General features: G+C 33.2%; 1 protein-coding gene across 2 annotated transcripts in view; it reads right to left on the minus strand.

The window, feature by feature from the left end:
* LOC121239334 (molybdopterin biosynthesis protein CNX1) overlaps positions 1 to 10,707 on the minus strand; it is a 28,629-nt gene extending 17,922 nt beyond the window's left edge. Inside the window, exons 1-6 of one of the 2 annotated variants that reach the window (XM_041136560.1) lie at positions 10,570 to 10,707; positions 9,852 to 10,058; positions 9,629 to 9,755; positions 7,513 to 7,643; positions 2,167 to 2,268; positions 1,942 to 2,025 (exon numbers count right to left, since the gene is read on the minus strand). In XM_041136560.1, coding sequence (XP_040992494.1) covers positions 1,942 to 2,025; positions 2,167 to 2,268; positions 7,513 to 7,643; positions 9,629 to 9,755; positions 9,852 to 10,046 — 639 coding nt within the window. In that variant the 5' untranslated portion in view covers positions 10,047 to 10,058; positions 10,570 to 10,707. Of the gene's footprint in view, positions 1 to 1,941; positions 2,026 to 2,166; positions 2,269 to 7,512; positions 7,644 to 9,628; positions 9,756 to 9,851; positions 10,062 to 10,569 lie in introns of both variants that reach the window. The other variant, XM_041136559.1, reaches the window with a different exon arrangement.
* Positions 10,708 to 19,329: the final 8,622 nt, after the last annotated feature.

Consider the following 19,329-nt stretch of genomic DNA (forward strand, 5'->3'; position numbering starts at 1 on the left):
CTCTCCAGATTCACAAGATTCAGAACCTTCACCTCCACCAATCACCAATTGCAAGTCAGGTTTATTAACCTGAGTACATGGAACTTGTGAGATTGACGCTCGGTCCCATTTGTCCCCTCACATCCTTCATCTTCAACCTCTTCAACCTCCCCTGTTGCGAGATCTATGGAGGACATCACAACCCCCACACCAGGCGCAAAACTCGACTCCAAAGAATCCCCTGAAGAGCCTCCAACCTCCATCACATCTTCCTGAGCAATAGGTTCACCTAACAACTTCGTCGACTGAGTCATCTAAGCCTCCAAACCTATAGGAAAATTGTTGGGAAGATCTCCTAAACCTGTTGACTTCTTCTGTGAAGGCAGGATCTGCGTCGAAGCATTCCTCTCCTTGGGCTGATCTCTAAAGTTTTTTGCCTTGTTCAAGGTCTCTTTCGTCATGAGTACTGTAGCAGAACTCATTGCCAAGAAACCTCCAAGAGATACGCCCGCCGCCGACGACGACTGACTTTGTGAAGACGGACCAAGTCACAGAGCCACCACGGGCTTGGGCTGGTGCAACTCTCTTCTCAGGCTGGTAGATTGTTAAGGCCCAATGCCAGACTATTTCTTTCATATATCAGGCTTCTTGAATGGGCCTTTCACAGGCCCAGTTCCTACATAGACATTAGAAGCCTTGGGTCCATACAGCCTCCCCTTTTCCTTTACTAATCCATCTAGTTTTCTAGTTGAAACCAGACCCATAATTAAGCCCAGTCCCTCATCAATCATCTTCAATATCGAATCCAGCCTGTCCTTCCAACCAAGAAGTTTTGCCCGCACATGCCAAAATGACCCTTCGACTTCACCAAATTTCTGCGACATCACGGGATGCCAACCATCACCTTCATCACCGGAAACATTCTTATTCCTCGCCCTCGACACTACCACATCTTTCTTGTTATTTCCTTTTCCATGTTTGTTACTGGGGCCAGGCTTATCATTAATAGCTTCCATCAATGCAGACAAATAAGGAGTTGTATGCGAGGAAGAAGCTTTGAGGATTAACCATCACCTATTTTCCTTTAGAGTCCCTCTTAGAAGCACCCTTGTTAAGTACACCTCTGTTTCTAGGATAAAAAACAGAGGAATTTGAACCAACAATCTCCTTCGTTTTCCTAACGAAACTTTCCCATCCACTTTCATTCCTCCCTTCAGGGTTAACAATAATTCATTTTCCCTTACCAGTGCCCAACTCCATCATTTTCACAAACCTACCAAACGATTCAACAAACTTGGACCAAAAAGACTCTATTTCCCTCCCTTTTAGTCTGATACGGAGCCCTATTTTATTACTCGAGAACTTCTGACTTCCCTCAACCACCTTAGCCAACTAGACCACCACATCCCTACTGAGGTAAAGGGTCTTCATAAACTTATTACACTTCTCGACAATACAAAAGAGATTCCCCTCTATTCTTCTAATCACAAAAAGCTTGGCTTCAATCCAAAAACTACTCTCCATCACCATCATCCTCCAACAAAGATTAAGAAGAATAAAGCAGAAGAAAAAGGAATAGAAATGAAAAAGAAAAGAGATGAGAGATTATAAATTACTCCCGACGAGAAGCGTTGGGAATAGAAGATGAAAGGTCATAGAAGAGAGGAGAGAGAGAGAAGTGTTTGGTCGTCCACAAATGTGATTAGTAGCACTAGGTTGAACAAAATCTAGGTTCAAGAACTCCTAATTTTCTTATTAAGTTCTCACAATTCAATTGACATCATTCAATAGGGTGCCTTAGAGATAGGCATGCAGCCCAAGAGGAGATTGGTAGAGAGAGCTCTCTAGCCCAAAAAAAAAAAAAAAAAAGATAAAGAAGATATTCTGCTGATAAAATATGAGAAAGAGAGAGAAATGCAGCCCAAATTATGCAGTTAGTAGTTCTCCAATAGAATATAATACCTGGCCACGGCCTAGAAGCTTGGTAGTTGGCTCTGATAGTTCATCACCTGTAGAAAGCACGCCAATCTTTGGCGTAGGATATACCTACATCACAACATCAGGCCTTAGTGTTTTGAAACTTTTCCTTCTGACTGAACAAATAAACAAGTACACAGGGGATGTTCACTAGTTCCTCCCCAGGGTCAGAGTTAGACGACATTTTTAAGCACATAGTAAGTTATACACCTTCACCATCATCACACCCATGGTAGCAAGTAAGCCAATTTCTGCAGCACCAACTCTTTCTCCAGACTTTAATACTACAGCATCTTTCTCAATGTCACATCCCTGGCAAACATGTGCTTGAGTGAGCTAAAAGATCTAATAGCTCAAAAGAAAGTGACACCATGAAACAGGCAAATTAAGTTTTTATTATTAGAGTATATTATATAAAGACAAATTCCAAGTGGAAGACTCAATTGTACCACTGCATTAGACTGCATAAAGCAAGCACTTTGAATACAACCTTTCCTATTCAAAAGTGGGTTTTAAGTAGTGTAAGTGACGTGACACTTGCATGGAGGTGCTGGATTAAATGGTGAATCGTGATGTGGTGCAACTTTAAAAGTTCTCTGTGCCACACAATAACTTTTGTATAATGGTACTCAATTTATTTACTATCACTGATCCATCAAGTTGGAGTTTCCTTGAGCAAATAAACACAAGTAATTAATTAAAGTTTACATTCATCAATAATGACCTAGTAACCGTCCTGTCATTGCCTTTTACATATTTTTAATCCAAATTACTTGTCAAAAAATCAATCATGACTAGTTGAAAGCCGCATGTATACAAAGTGATTGGAATGATTTGCTAAGCCTCAAATTCATTTTTTGCTTCATGGTTAAATGGCCATGAAGGGAATAAGTTAAATGGGTGAATAAAATTAACATCCACCAGCCAAAAGGGCATATTTTATTTTTCTGTATGACGAGGGAAAAAAGTGAAATAATAGATTTGGGTGTGTTTCACTATGGACATGCATGCCAAATTCTGAATTCAAACCACGCACTGAAGTGAATCAGCCAAAGAATATTAGTGGTTTTCATTCAATATTATGTGACCCAAGTTAAACAGAAGTTTGAAGATCATAAATCTTGGTTAAACATTTTTTTTTATGAACAAGAAATTTTATTGAGACAAGTAGTAAGACAAAGCCAAGTACACAGAAAGTATACAAAAACTGAACCTAGTTATAAGTCAGGAACTAGAAAAAACAAGGAAATCGTGAACGCTAGTTCCATTAAACACAATAGCCGAAGCCCATTGAAATAAGGTATTAAAGAAAAAACATGTAAGTTCATCCACTGAGTGTTCCTTATCTTCAAAGTATCGACCATTCCTCATATCCCAAATACACCACATAAGGCATAAACTATAAAGGGATCATATTCCAAACATCAGCAATTTGCAAATTACCCCTTAAACCTCTCCAGCAAAAAAAAAAAGATTCACCAGCCTCCTAGGCATCACCCAAGTCATTCCACTTCTATTAAACACTTCATACCACAACACCCTAGTCACCTCACAATATAATAATAAATGTAGGGGTGAATTCGGTCCAGTCAGGTCAGTTTTTTTGGACCAAACCGAAGCCCCAAAGGGACCGGACGGTCCGGTCAGTCCGTTCTTTTCTCTTTTTTGCACATAAATTAATAAAAAAAAATTAGTAAAATTAAAATTAAGTAAACTATTTAATGTGGATTATGTAATTAACTTAACTCATAAAAAAAATAGTTAATTATAATTATATTTATGATGTTAATTGCTAATTTGTAACTAACTTAGAGTATGTAAATGTATTATGATAGTTAATGCATAATGAGCTATATTAAACTTTTTACATTTTGTATATTATTAATAAATAATTATTTTTTTTATAAGTAAAAACATTATATATATATATATATCAATAGGAGTAGCCAAGTACAATGGATGTATACAACAAAATCCCTAACCCATACTAGAGAGCTCCTATTGCCCCAAAAGCCCACGAAAAACTACCCAAACATACATCAAGCCCGGCCCCATGTTTCCCGTAGCCCAACCCCATACATCAACCTCTATGTTTCCCCAACCCCATACATAAACCTCTATGCCTTCGACTTGAGCTACCACCCTTAGCGTCATAATTGATTGTACAAAAAAGAAGCTTCAACTCCCTGCTTTTCTTAAAGCTTGATTTGGCATCACTCAGTGGCTTGCCTCAATCGCCGTGATTAGAGCTTTAAACTAGTCTTCACATCCTCCATGTGAGATTCCCACAATATGCTAAATACTATTAACCTTTTGCAAAACCCAATCCGAAGATGATCCATCTATATTGATTAATGGAGGAACAGATACCAAGGGGACCACGTCTTCCCCCGATGTAGCACCCGACGTAGTTCCAAACAGTTCCAACGATAAACCCTTGCTCAAAACCTGTGCCTCCTCAACAACACCAATGGTACTCTCCATTGTAGATTCTGGGTTGGCAGTAAGTCCCTTCACCTCTGGCGACCTTGTGTGTGCAACTTTGACAGACCCTACAGACGTCGGAGTTACACCATGAGCACGTGACGGAACCAGAGCCAAGGGTCCCATCTGTGCCTTCCCACCGTGCTCCAAGCCTTCCACAGACTCTGCTCCTATTGTGGACTTCTCAGATACCCAACCTATCGCCTTCTCCGCCATTATGACTGGGGACAAGCCAGAAACCATTAATAAATAATTATGATTGTCGCCTTCTTCGCCGCCATTAATAAATAATTATCAATTTGTCATTAAACTTGATCACATTATTTATGATATATTATTAATTGATAGTATATATTATTTAATATTTTATATGGTCAATGATAATAGATTATATGAAAATTACATTAAATTATATAATTAATACATAAAAATATTATATTAAATTATTAAAAATATTTTTAAAATATATATATATATAGTTCGGTCTAGTCCGGTCCGGTCCAAAATTTATAGACCCTAGGACCAGACCGAATTTATTTGGTCCACAATGTATGGGACCGAGACCAATCGGGGGAGGATTTGGTCCAGTCTGGTCTAGACCGAAATCAAATAGGACCATGTCTTATTATTGGACCACGTAAAAGCACCCCTTGCAAGAGGTAAATCAACAAAATCAGCCTAAAAAATGAACTCAGAGAACTCTCTCATCACTGAGGTAAAGCTAGAATCCATCGACTTCTCACTTAGAAATGAAATGACATTAAAATTCCCACCAACACACCAAGGCACGTCCCACCAACTAATTAAACCAGCAAGCTCATCCCACAACAAACTTCTACTGCTGTCCACATTAGGGTCATAAATTCCAGCAAAGGCCCACTCGAAACCATCGGCTACACTTCTAAAATGACAAGCCACTGAAAATTCTCCCATACAATCCTCCAAATTCTCCACTACCCTCATATCCCACATTACCAACACACTCCCGAAGTCCCATTAGAAGGGAGAAAAAGCACATCCTGCATACGAACAATCCCATAAACTTTTGATAAGGCTTCTATCCACCCAAGACAGCTTGGTTTCCTTCCATAGATCTTTCTCGAAAGCATGACATTCACAACAAACACCCAAGAGAAACAGCAGAATGGTGAAGAATCCAATTGCAAATTGGAATATCCTAGATCCAGAGAAAGCTCGGTATGACTGAACACAGTAAGCCTTGGGCCCATTAAGTGTGAAAGTAGTAAGAAACCTTTTTCAGCAATTGTGCACAATCAACTGATAGTAGATCTATAAAGGATGGACTTCCAAATGGCATCCATTAAAGAATGTGCAGATTTCAGTCAAGGTCCTTGCAACCTCCAAGTCCTCGCACTTTATTTTGGGTCAAATCGCATCTTGGTCCTCCAAGTTAAGGCTTGTTATCAATTTGGTCATTAAATCTCTAAATTAAACAATTATTATATACGTGGGGTAATTATATTTCCTCCTACATCACTCCAGTGCCACTTTTTCTTAATCTTTGAGTTGGTGCAACTTGAACCCTAGATTGACTTCTCATTATTAATTTCCCACATAAATTAAAAATCACTGTTAACTTTAGTGAACTATGCAGATTAAAGACAAAGATACCCTTGATACTATCCTTTCACTGAAATGAAGGGTAATTTTGTATTTAATAATTTCATCCTCTGAATGTGATGGTAAATTGACAATGAAACTTCAAATTAAGCTTCGAGTTGCACTGAGTTTAAGTCTAGGGAGGCATGTGACAATGAGGTAGTAGCTCATAGTTATAATGTAATTATCCTATATCCAATATTGTTTCCAATATCTATTCAGTTCCATTAAATAACTGGTGTGCAGTGTCATATGAGTTGCATGTGACAGTAAAACGATGTAGTTTTGGTGAAAAATGTTATAAAAACAAATAACTCATTAGAAACCAAAAAAAAAAATGTTTTCTAAATAAGGTAAAAAGAAGAAAGCGGCAGAAAATGAATAGAAGAAAAGGAAAAATTCATAAAAAGTTTGGCGAAACATAAAGAGATGTCAGAAGAACATCCAATCAATTGTGATCAATGTTCTAGATGGCTTGAATACGATTTTGGAGCTTGCTTGCTTGCTTGCTGAATGTGTGCCACGAGGATGGAATCATTGCTTTAGGTGGAAAGGAAGGAGGGGGAAGGGGGGTGGTAGAGAAGGCAAAAAGCATATGTTAGTTGTCCCTCATCTTGAGAAAACTAACAATACGTTGGACCAGGGTGGCAATTCGTGTTCACGGGTCATGTTCATGTCGTGTCAAACCATGAGTATTAGATTATATGGATCAACCCAAACGGGTCGGGTTTGACACGATACAACCCACTTAACCCGTTTAGTAATTAACTCTTTTATTGGGTTAACCTGGACACGACCCATTTAACCCGCTTCAACCCGTTTTATATAAATGGGTTGAGCTAACCCGTATGTTTATTTTTTAACCCAATTAATATAATCTCATATATAATACAAGGATAACTATAGAAATAATTCACAATTACAACTGGATTCATGATAAAATACTTTATTATCAATATCCAAACCAATACCACATAAGAAAACTAATATTTTCATAAAATATGATCCCATCCACAGCCGATTTCACAATTTGACCAAGCCTTTTGAAGATTTTAAGTATGAACCATTATTTTCCTTTGTATTTTGTGCATCTTGGCACATTTTGGATAACATGTCTGTTTATTGGAAAACAAATCCTGTCTACTTTATTTATATATAACAAAATCAACCAAGGAGCAATGCAGGTGGCCAAGAAACTACCAATTTATCAACCATATATGTGAGAATTTCTGGTCAGCAAAAGGCCAAAAGCTATGAATCTTAAATGTGTCTTCGGAGTTGGCATCGTGGCAAAGTTCAACTGATATACACTTGGCAAAAATTACTCATGTTACAATTACATCGTTGACAAAGTTATGTCCCATTATAAGAATATTCATGTCACATACATGTCCTGAACAATTAATACCAATAAATCCATTAGCATAATTCTAAAGAAGTAATAAATCATACCACTGGACGAATATCAACACCTTTGCTAGTTTGTACCAATATTTTGACTCGCTTTGATTCACCTAAGGTGTTTTCAATTCCCTCGGTGTCCTCAACTTGAACAACTGCATCAGCACCATCAGGTATTGGACCTGAGAGAGGAAAAAGGAATACAAAAGGTGAGGGAGGGATCAAATATCAAATTGAAAAACGAAATTCAACTTTGCAAACAAACACTTGGACATATAGCTAGCTTAAACGGGTCTGTCTAGCTATATCAATTTTCTTTTAAAATTTAAGTTTTCTTTTTCATATTGAAATTTTGTAAGGAAAACCCTCCTTTTTTTTATGCAGAAGTGTGGAGCGAACTCAACTGACAAATTTGATACATATGTTCAATTTTCCCATACCCCACGTGGCAGCAATAGGCCACAGTTAAAATTCAATGCAGTACATCTCACCAACAAAAGTTCAAGTTGATTCATCTCCCAGATTTTACCTTCGGAGATTCTCTTACTACTTATTAAAAAAAAAAAAAAACTTTGGAGTGAATTTTTTTTATACATGCAGAAGTAGAAGGTGACTGCCAAAATTTCAGCATTCTAGCATGTGGGGCCCTGCATGCAACATCCAACAGACAAATCTTGAATAGTTTCAAATATCACATTATAAGTTATTTTGATTTTAAGAGACTTGAGTGATTCTCATGATAGTTATGGTCCTTTTAACTAAGCTTGAAAACTTCATGCAGAAATTTAACTCAAGCCAAAACACAAATACTTTCGTAATTGCATTATGTTGAGAATTTTCCAGAAGAAATTTGCATTCCAATCCTTCATTCTGATCCAGTCCAGTGGATACTTACTAGAAAGCTTCCATCTTGGTGAACATTTTGGCCTTTCTCGCTAATGTCCCTGGTAGGTCATTCTCAAGTGGATAGTGAGTTCAAGACCTTGGAAGGTGTTTATTGGCAGGTAGCTGTCATAAGCGAGAATCCCAAATGCCCTAATTAATTGCATATTGATACCCGGCTGTTTGATATTCTCTTCTTTGGTATCAATTGGTCTTTGTTTAAATGTTGAATGGTTTTATTTATCCAAAATTGTAACGCCCCAATGTAAGGTTCAAATTACATGGCCTATACTCCAAAAAGACTAGTCAATGATACAATTGAAGCTCTATTGGAATCTTATAAAGAGCAAGAACTTCTCTTTCACAAACAATGTAATATCATACACAACCTACTCTTATCCTTATCATATGGGGTATTACAATCTCCCCATCTTAAATTCCCGACGTCCTCGTCAGGTCTGTCCGTCGTAGATGGCAAGACTCAAGTCCCACATTTTTTATTAGGATAGGCTTTGATATCATTTGTAACGCCCTAATGGAAGGCCCAAATAACATGGCCTATACTCCAAAAGACTTGTCAATGATACAATTGAAGCCCTATTGAAATCTTATAAAGAGCAAGAACTTCTCATTCTCAAGCAACGTAGGATCTCATACACCACCTACCCTTATCCTTATTATATGGGGTATCACAAAACCCGACCCAAATAAACAAACAAGTCAAACGGGTCATGTAAGGTCAACCTGTGAAATAGGCATATAGGGTTCGGATCGAGGTGTTTAACCCGTTTAATATTCGTATTGGGTTTGGGATTGACTAAAAAATTACCCAAACCCAAATAACCCAATTGACAACCCTGCCGCACGCCGACAAGGCCAGCTCCAACTCACACACGTAGCCCAACTTCACCTCCACCACAGAGACAAGCTGGCCAGTCATCCCCGATCACCAACCTCACTTTGCCAAAGCCCACAATCATCTCTCTCTCATGTTCAATTCACTGCACCACCGAGAACCAACTCTTCGTCCACCCTCTGTCACACGTCTGTTGCCTCTGCACTACTAATGACAATAGCAAGCTTAAACGCGTTGTCTCTCATATTTGGAGTAATTACAACTTGCAGTTGCTATGTTGACAAACATCAAGTTTTGTTTCCATTAGGAATCCCATGAGATGCCCAAACACACCTAAACCACACAACTAACAGCTGCTTCAGAAATTAAAATAAAAAATAAAAAAAAATAATCCTGCATCATGAATTCAATATGATCAAAGGAACCAACCTCCAGTTGTTACATATGCAACTGCTCCAGAAGTCAAAGTCACTCCAACTCCATCGTTCCCAGCTCTTGCTTCAGCAATAACAGGATATTCACCGGGCCCATCTGAAGCAATTACAGCATAACCATCCTACCCATGAAATTATCAATACCATGAATGTCTCCAAAATTAAAGCCTAAAATGGACAATATAGCAACCAATTTCTCTTTAATTATTAACAATTACCTTAACAGAAGCTCGGTATGGGGGCAAAGGGTCAGGAGCATGAATATCCTCAGCCAAGACCTTGCCAAGAGCATCATATAGTGGAACATTGACAGATTGCAGACGCTGAGCCACGCTCAGTATTGTTTGGAGAGCCTCATCTGCTGAAATCATCAACGCTTGGGTTCTACCATTGCTAACATTGTGAGTGTCCATTCTGATTCTCACCCACTTGACGACAATCAATAGGAGACGATAATGAGAGTTAGAAAGGCCATTGTAGCAGAGAGAAAAAATTAATAGCTCAAAAGGGAAACCGTCAAGACAATTACATAAAGTCGAGGTGTCGGGGTTAGGTCACGCCATGAGAAGGTAGGAAGAAACCATGCATCTCCAGCAAGATTGACATTCTACCAAGTAAACAAAGGCAATGAAATGTCCAGTTAATTACTTTTTTTAATGAATAGAGGTCATTAGTCATTACTGTTAAGATTCATCCTAGTCGAATAATACAAACATTATCAGTTTTCCGATTTATTGACTCGAAAGAAAAATACTCTTTTCTTGTTAGTAACTCGACCATGTTGACTCGTCCATTTCTGAACACTTCAGGGTTTTTGTTCTTTTTGTTTTTTAGAACATTCGCATGAAAATCAAATTTCAGCAACTTTCACATCCACCCAAAAATCAATGCATCCGATCAAACTAAAAAGTATTCGAGTGACTTGAATAGCTTTACCCCAAAACTTCAATCAGTCGTCGCAGTGGCGCTGGGTTCGCAGCTGACAGTGTTTACCGGCCGGTATGGAAAAGCGTTGCAGAGACGTCTTGCAGTAGATGATAGATGTATAGATATGGTCGCTCAACCTGTGGGGATGATTCGGTAGCGGCGGCAACGGAGATTTTTTCTTAAAAATTTAATATAATATTATTAAAAAATCATTCAGCACATCAGTCTGTAGATACAACACATCATCTATTATTTTTTTTTTTAATTACAGCACATTAGAGTATGGGCTGATATGAATAATTTTTTATTATTAAAATATATTTTTTAATCTTATTTTTTTAAAAAATTAAATTATTTATTTTATTTTATATAAAAATTTAAAATAATTATAATAATTATATAAAAAGAAATGAGTTAAGTTGTAAAAATAAACAAAACTCTAGAATCATATGTATAATGTTGTGTTTATTATTATTTAATATTTTATTATTATCTTTTACTTATGTTTTATTATTATTTACTATTTTTTTTTTTATCGCTTTTCATTGCTATATATCGAGTATCTCAAATTCACCGTACAAATTTAATGGATGGAAACGGAAGGTCGAATTTGTGGGTCGGTCGATGCTTTCTCAGTACGTTCTTTTTATAAATGCCGACAATAAGGCCAAAGAATAATGTCAGACACTGTAGCAGGTTGAGTACTTTGTTTGGTTACGACGATTAGATGAATTGAAATAAAATATTTTATTTAAAATTAAATAAAATATTATTATAATATTATTTTTATTTTAAAATTTAAAAAAATTGAATTATTTATTATATTTTATGTGAAAATTTAAGAAAATTATAATGATGAAAAGATATAGCCATGAAATGTATTTATTTTGAAAAAAATATTATCTATTTTTAAAAAATTAATTTTTTTATATAGATCTTATATTTTTTTTTCAAAATGAGTGTGATTTTTGCACATTCTATAATTATAAATATTATTTTTTTAAAAAAATGTAAATATTTCATCTCATTTTAAAATTTCTTCTAATTTCCATTATAAATATCACTTAAATATAAAATATTTTTTAATTTCAAATTTTTAATTTTTAACATCTAATCATTTCTTAATTATTAAATTTTTCAAACTTAAAAAAAAAACATTACAAGTTTTTTAAATTTCAAAATAAAAAATATTTTCAAACAATTTGTTAACTTTATAATATTTTATTCAACTTTTTCTCTCTATTTTTCTAAAACTCAATAAAATATATTAACTAAAATTATTTCACTATTATTTATAAAATTTTCATCTCATTTCTCAAATATTTCCTTAAATGTTTTTTAAAAAATCATTTACAAGCTTAATACAAAATGGACTATTGATTTTTTCTCCTCTAAAGGTCTTTCTTTCAATCTGACCAAATCTCTTATATTTTCTTGCATTTTTTATTCATTCAATCACATTTCATCGAGCATGTTATAATTGGCATCAAAGAATTGAATATTGATTTGTTTGAATAATGAGATGAAATGAAAATTTTATAAATAATAATAAAATAGTTAAAGTTAAAATGATTTATTGACTTTTGAGAAAACAAAAAGAAAAGAGTGAATAAAAATATTATAAAATTAAAATATTATTATAATATAATTTTTTAATATAATTTTTTTTAAAATTTAAAAAAATTGTTTTTGTTTTCTATATTTTGTTTGAAAGTTTGAAAAAATTGTAATGAATAATAGGTAATGATTATATAAAAATGTTGAAAATTTAAAATTAAAAAGTGTTTATTTTTTAATAATGTTTGTGAATGAAATTATAAGAAGTTTTTATATGAAATTAGATCATCTCAGTTTTCAAACAATCTCGAGGAGTGAGATGAGATGAGAATTTTATAAATAATAGTAAAATAATTTGTGAATAATAGTGAGATAGTTTGAATTGAATATTTTTTAGATTTTGAAAAATGAGAGAGAAAAATTGAATAAAAATATTATAAAGTTAAAATATTTTAATAATATAGTTTTATAATATTATTTTTGTTTAGAGATTTGAAAAAATTAGAATTATTTTTTATTTTTTATTTGAAAGTTTGAAAAAAATGTAATAATTAGTTTGAAAAAATTATAATAATTAATTTAAAAATTTTATATTTAAATTATATTTAAGAATAAGATGAGATCAAATCAGTCTTGCAGGAAATCCTTGCATAGATGAATAAAATTATGGAACTAATGCAGCAAAACCATGAAGTCTTCCGGTAGCAGTTAAACGACTTTGCAAACAACTTTAAAGAAAAGTAAAAATTTTGATGGTAAGCGATTATGTGTATTAATACGCATATTAATTTAATATAATTGGTCAAAAAATAAATTTTATTAAAAACAGTATTAATTTAAATTTAAAATATGAAGACAACAATATTAATACACAAATTGATACATAAACTTACTTGTATATAACAAAACTTTAAAGAAAATTTAAATCAGTTAGAGGATCAGATTGGAGCAATACAAGGCCAAGGATAACGAGCAGCAACAGTTGACGAAAAGGGGAAATGTACCGGAAAAGAAAATCAGAACTGTTACGGATAAAAAAAATTATATAAAACTAAACTCATAAATTGATTTATTCATAAATTTATTAAATTTATTTTATAATAAAAGTAATTTTATAATATAATGTATCAGATCAAGTTACGTCAGTTTGTAGATTTATTTTGGATAATTCCTTTGTAATTAAAGTATTTTCTAAAAAAATATAACTTGTTTAGATACAGAAACTATCTCTTCTTATCATTATAAGTTTTTCAAATTTTTATACAAAATATAATAAATAATTTAATTTTTTTAACTTTTAAAATAATAATAATATTAAAAAATAATATTCTAACAATATCTCATCTCATTTCATCTCAATCATAACGAATTTTGTCCAACCAAAAACAATAATGGAGAAACAAATAAAGAAAAAAGAAGCACACGGAAGTGTGAAGCAAATAATAGAAAAGAAAGAAGAGTCCCAACGAAAGAAAAACTAGACTTGTTAATGTTGATTATTTTACTGGGGTTGCGGAACAAACGCAGGAGAATAAACTAATTATGGAGACAAAAGACAAGTGCCAAGCAAGGGCAAAAAGAGATGTCAAGGAACCTATGTAGTATGCTTTAACTACTAAGAGCACTTTCAATGCATCTTTTATAATATATATTTTTTTTAAAATATAAAGAAATTCTCTCAAAAGTGCCCTTCATTAGATCTTTTATTTTAAATATACTTTACATTCTTCTACTGTAAATCTCTAGATGTAGAGAACATTGTTCATCATTGTAAATATTTTTAATTAATTTCTCTTCCCTCCTCCTGCTAAGTTTCTCATTTCTTCAATTCTCTTTATTCACATTATATAATTATTAAGAATGAATATTATCATAATATATTTTGAAAATATTTTCATTATATAATCTCTTCTTTTTATTTTTTGAATTAATTTATATTTTGATTTAGCTTATAAATTTAGATTAATTTAAAATATGACATAATTATATAACATTATATATGAGGAGATATTGTAAATATAAAAAAAATATGAAGATATCATTAGTAGTTAGAGAAAATATTTTAAATGAATAAAAAAATAAAAAAATATAATATTTAAATGATATGAAGAAAAAATAGATAAGTTAATGTATGGTATATTGTAAAAGTCAGTATATAAAATAGAAAAAATAAGTTTTGGTGATGTATTTTAAAGGATACAATGAAGAATCTATTGGGAGTGTTTTAAAAGTGTTATAGTTATAAAGAGATTTCACAAAATTAAACTAATAAACTGACCTAATTTTATATTATATGTTAGATCTATTTATAATAAAAATAATTTTATAATATAAGGTATCACATCAAGCCATGTCAATTTATAAATTTTTACTTTTGTATGATCTTTTCGTGACTAAAACATTTATCTGTGTTATCATGTTATTTCATTTATTAACCTTTGAGACTCGATTATATTTTTATAATTGATATAATACTTGGAGAATTAATCACCCACTTTGAAGTTTAAGTAATATTCTCCAAACTAGAATTTTTGCAAAACTATTTATTATTTATTCTCATACAATAGCTAAAATTAGTCTATGATACTTTTGTTGCATGTGGTCAAGTTGTTGACAAGTAATGTTTTATTTTTCTTTTACTTATAACAGGAAAATGAATCCTGATTTTATTAATCTAAGTTTTTTTATTTATTAATTTATATGCTGCTATATATTTTATTTTAAAAAAATGGTTAAAATTAGTTTATACTATATCTTGGTTGCAAGGGAAGAATATGCTAGCCTATTTAGTGTCTATACAAAAATGACTTGATATTACCCTAAGTTAATCTTATTCTTTTTTTGTTTTATAATATTATATTTATCTGTTAATTTACTATTTTAGCAGATGCGACTAACCACTTAACTGTTAATTATTATTTCACATTTATTATTATTTTGTTTTCCTAAGTGTTAATTATTGTCTCGATTAACTATTTACTATTATTTCATTATTCTAACTGTTGCTATCTAGCTAACCGTTGTTCTATTATTTTAATAATTTTGACTAACCACGTGAATATTATTTAGTATTGTAATAAACTATTTATTGTTGTTTTATGTTGACATCCATAATTAACTAATTAATTTTTTTTTGTTTATTAATATTGTCATTTTGATGTACATTTCATTATTATTTATCATTTCAACATTGTCACTTATTTGTTTAACTAAGTGAAAGTGATTAACTTGCATCTTTTTTCCATCGCTCATAAAGTTGCGGATGGTTGCACAAACCATGCACAAATAGGAGACCATTAAGTCCTATGAGAGGACAACCCTAGGTGCTAAGGGGTAGTACAGGTGTAACACTTCGCCTATTTATCCTTATAGATTTACTCTTAGATCGTATTAAAATTTTAGATAAACATTTATACATAACATTTAGGGTAATCACATGTTAAACCCGAATTCACACCAATCGGCACCCATGTGTATTCTTGTGCACAATGGACTGATATGCCCCTAATTCAAACCTTTTTGTGCCATTTTTCTCAAAGGCATTTCTGTCTTTTAAGCACCTCATTTCATTTCTTAAAATGCAACCAAGCTTTGGTCACATTGATATCAAGAACCCTTGCCGAAACCCCAAACCAAGTGCACCAATTATTAGGCAATCGAATGGCATTTTTTTTTATTATTAAAATTTTTGCTATGGAAGAAGCACCACCCCACTCCACTCTCTTCTACTTCCATTCTTCAAAAGCCCCTCCAAATATCATAAAGAAATTTGAACCAATCCAAATGCACCTTTAAGTATCTCAGCAACCACCATTAAATCACCTTATTCATTCGGTTGCCATTTCATCATCACTTGGCAACTATTCCCCCACCCTCTACCGCCTATGTAGGGCACTTGAGAGTGCCTTTAAGCTAGGCATAACAACTATAGAGAAGAGTTCAAGTGAATAAGACAAAAACAGTTGACCTTGGGAAAACACCCTACCCGGCGGCATGATAACATGCCTTCATGCCATGCATTTATTCCACCACCCTTTCTCCACTCCCACACGGCAACTCTCCCTCTTCCCTAGCCGAATTAGCCTATATAGATGTCATCATGATGGAGAACAACCAACTACACCCCATGGCAAGGAGGATCTAGGCGCATCATCAACTGCCCAAACCCCCCAATGGGAAGCCACCGTTGCCGCACCCATCCACCCCTTTGAAACCTATATAAGCTCATCTCCCCTTCACTTCTTCCTCACTTCATTTCCTTAAGCTTTCCTTGAGTGTTCTTGAGAGCACTCTTCCCTTGCTCTTTGAGTGTTCTTAAGTGTTCTAAGTGAGTTCTTGAGTTTGTGAGTTTGAGTGGGAAGCTTAGGAGGGCCGCAAAATCATTGTAAGTTTTTCTCTCTAGATCTTAGTTTATGTGTTAAGTTGTGTCTTTGAGTGTTAGTATTAACCTTGGGTGAGTATAGCATGAGATACTATATTTAGCTAGAAGCCGAAATATTGGTAGATATGTTTAGTGTTTAAATTATTTTTGGTGAAGATATTAGTTATGGCATGCCTTGATAATTCATGATATGATTTGATTATGTCTTAGAATAAATTCTGAAGGTTTAGTTTGAGGTTAGAAACATGCTATAATAGGTTTTAATTTCTATCTTGTGTTGATCATCAAAGCATGTATGATTTGATTTTTAATCATGCTTCATTTGAGGAAATTAACTTGTTTTACTTAGGTTTGAAATATGAGCATTTAGAAAACCTTCTGATTGTGATAAGAAGAATGCATGATTTAATTCTAGCATATCACTGATAGAAATGTCATATCATGCATCACTTGAGGTTTAGTTAGAATGTAAGGAATTTATTAGGCATGACTAAGTGTTGGGATGAACTTGTTCAAAGTTAAGCTTTTATTTTGTCATTAAGATTTATAGTGATCAGCTTTTTATTGGAAGAATTTGTCGTGCATGCCTTCATGAGGATCAATAGTCAAAATTCCATATAGCCATATAGGCATCAACTAGAGAGCATGCCATGAATTGAGAATGAATAGGCTAAGATCCTTTTGATTTTTAAGGCATAGACGATCTTATAATGTGCAAGATATGAGGATTATGAATTATGGTTAAGTTTAGAGAGCATTTGTATTAGTAGTAGTATTTGGAAGTTAGGGGTATAGATTCTAAGATAGTATAGATTCTAACTTAGTGCAGCTTTTTATCACATACACTACCTCACTTCCAACTTCAACAGTCTGTAAGTTGGCCTCTAACTTACACTTTGATGATTACTTATGATTTATTGATAAATGTCGAATTCCTTTTATAAGTGTCATTTTGAGCATGAAATGTCATATCTATTATCTTATGTTCCATTTTTGTCATTTTGCATACAACTATCATTTTTTAAATGTGCCACATTCATGCATATCATGAAAATCATTTTTTAAGTATTGCATGAAAATTATTTTTATCACGACTCCAAAGGTTAGGATGAGGAAGTATCCTAGTGGAACTCATCCATTCTAGAGTGATTAAATATCGAGTGGTAACCTTTGAGATGACGAAAAACAATCAACAAACTTCGAATGGGTTCTTTTCAAAGAACGCCGGAGCAAAGTTATATGTTACGATACCTAATGCTAGTGGGTGTACATGTTATGATTTTTTACGATGTTATGTTTTGTTATATTACCAATGAATTGAGAGTGAGTCTATAGACAACGTAGTTTCAATGTGAGTTGTACTACGGTCACCGGCAGGTCCTCACAGTGCATATGGGAAACTGTGATGATACCATATGTTACAATAATTCCATGATTTTATGTAGTTCTTGATGAAAGAGTAAGTTTTTAACGAAGAAAGTAAAATTATGTTCTCTGTAAGAAAATATGCAACAAAAGTCTATTTTCTAGAGAAATCTGAATGGGAGACAAATACAGTTTTTCTGCACTGCATGCATTTCATGTTTATCATTCTTCATGCATAGTCTATCTTTGTGCATGTTAGTTGTCTAACTTATGGAGATTTCAAGTAAATCTCACCCTTTGTGGATCCATTATCATTTCATTCTAAATGATAGAAGTTGTAGATGTAGATGGACTCAATGGACCAGTGGATCATGAGGATTGAGGAGGAACTAGACGTCGACAGGAGACTTGATCTTATTTTGATATTTCTAGATCTAACCCTTCGTGCCATAGAACCCATGAAGTAGTTGGTTTAGATTTTTTTTTTTTTTTTTTTTTTTTTTTTTTGGGAAACTTGGTATTTTGTACTAAGATTAAGCTACCGGATGATTTGAAACTTATGGTTTAATCAACATTATTGAGATGATTTTAGTTATTCTGGCATAAGTTCATTTTCACCCTCACTTTTCACTACGATTATTGCATACTGCTAGCTGCATTTCTAGGATGCATTGCATATTAACTGTTATGGGGGTATGTGACCTTATGCTGCATGTCCCGACGCTCTAAGTCTCTATTACATCCCAAGCAGAGGTTGGAGGTGTCACAACAGGGCGCACAACCCACTTGGGGGGAAACCAAGCATGCAGGTTACATAATACCATAAATAATGAACAATAATAAATATAAAAATTTGGGATAATGGAAGATAAAGATGACAGATGAGTTGCATTATTTGATATTCTCTTTACGTGTTCATAGCTCATTTATACATGTTCAATTTCTGGTATAACTCGAAAGTAAAATGAGCCATTTAATAATTGTTGCATCTATTGGTACTATACTTTTATTGAATCATGGTTCATTATAACTAAATATGAGAATGAGTTTTCTGATAATTGTTAATTGATGAAGACTCATTTCTGCGTATTAAATGCCTATATGTTCATTGTTACATGTTCATTATTATCTGTGCACTATTATTATATGATGAATGTTATTTGTGTACTAATATTTGCAAGATATAATTTGCTTACTTGTTCACACAACTCACGCTGGGTCATCCCACTTACTAAGTTGTTGAACTCACTCATTTCATTAATATATCAGATGACACCAGTAAAGAGGAATAACAAAAGGACTTATTCCAAAGCAAGATATGACAATGATAGAAACCTCGATAAAATAGTGGGTTAGTTGTATAAGTAAGAATGAGTTATGACAATGCAATTTTAAATATATATTGATGAAATTAAAATAGGAAAAAAGTAAGAGATAACTTTTGGAGTCAATTGTGATATTATAAA

This window comes from Juglans microcarpa x Juglans regia, chromosome 7D, assembly GCF_004785595.1.
Source record: "Juglans microcarpa x Juglans regia isolate MS1-56 chromosome 7D, Jm3101_v1.0, whole genome shotgun sequence".
NCBI lineage: Eukaryota > Viridiplantae > Streptophyta > Magnoliopsida > Fagales > Juglandaceae > Juglans > Juglans microcarpa x Juglans regia.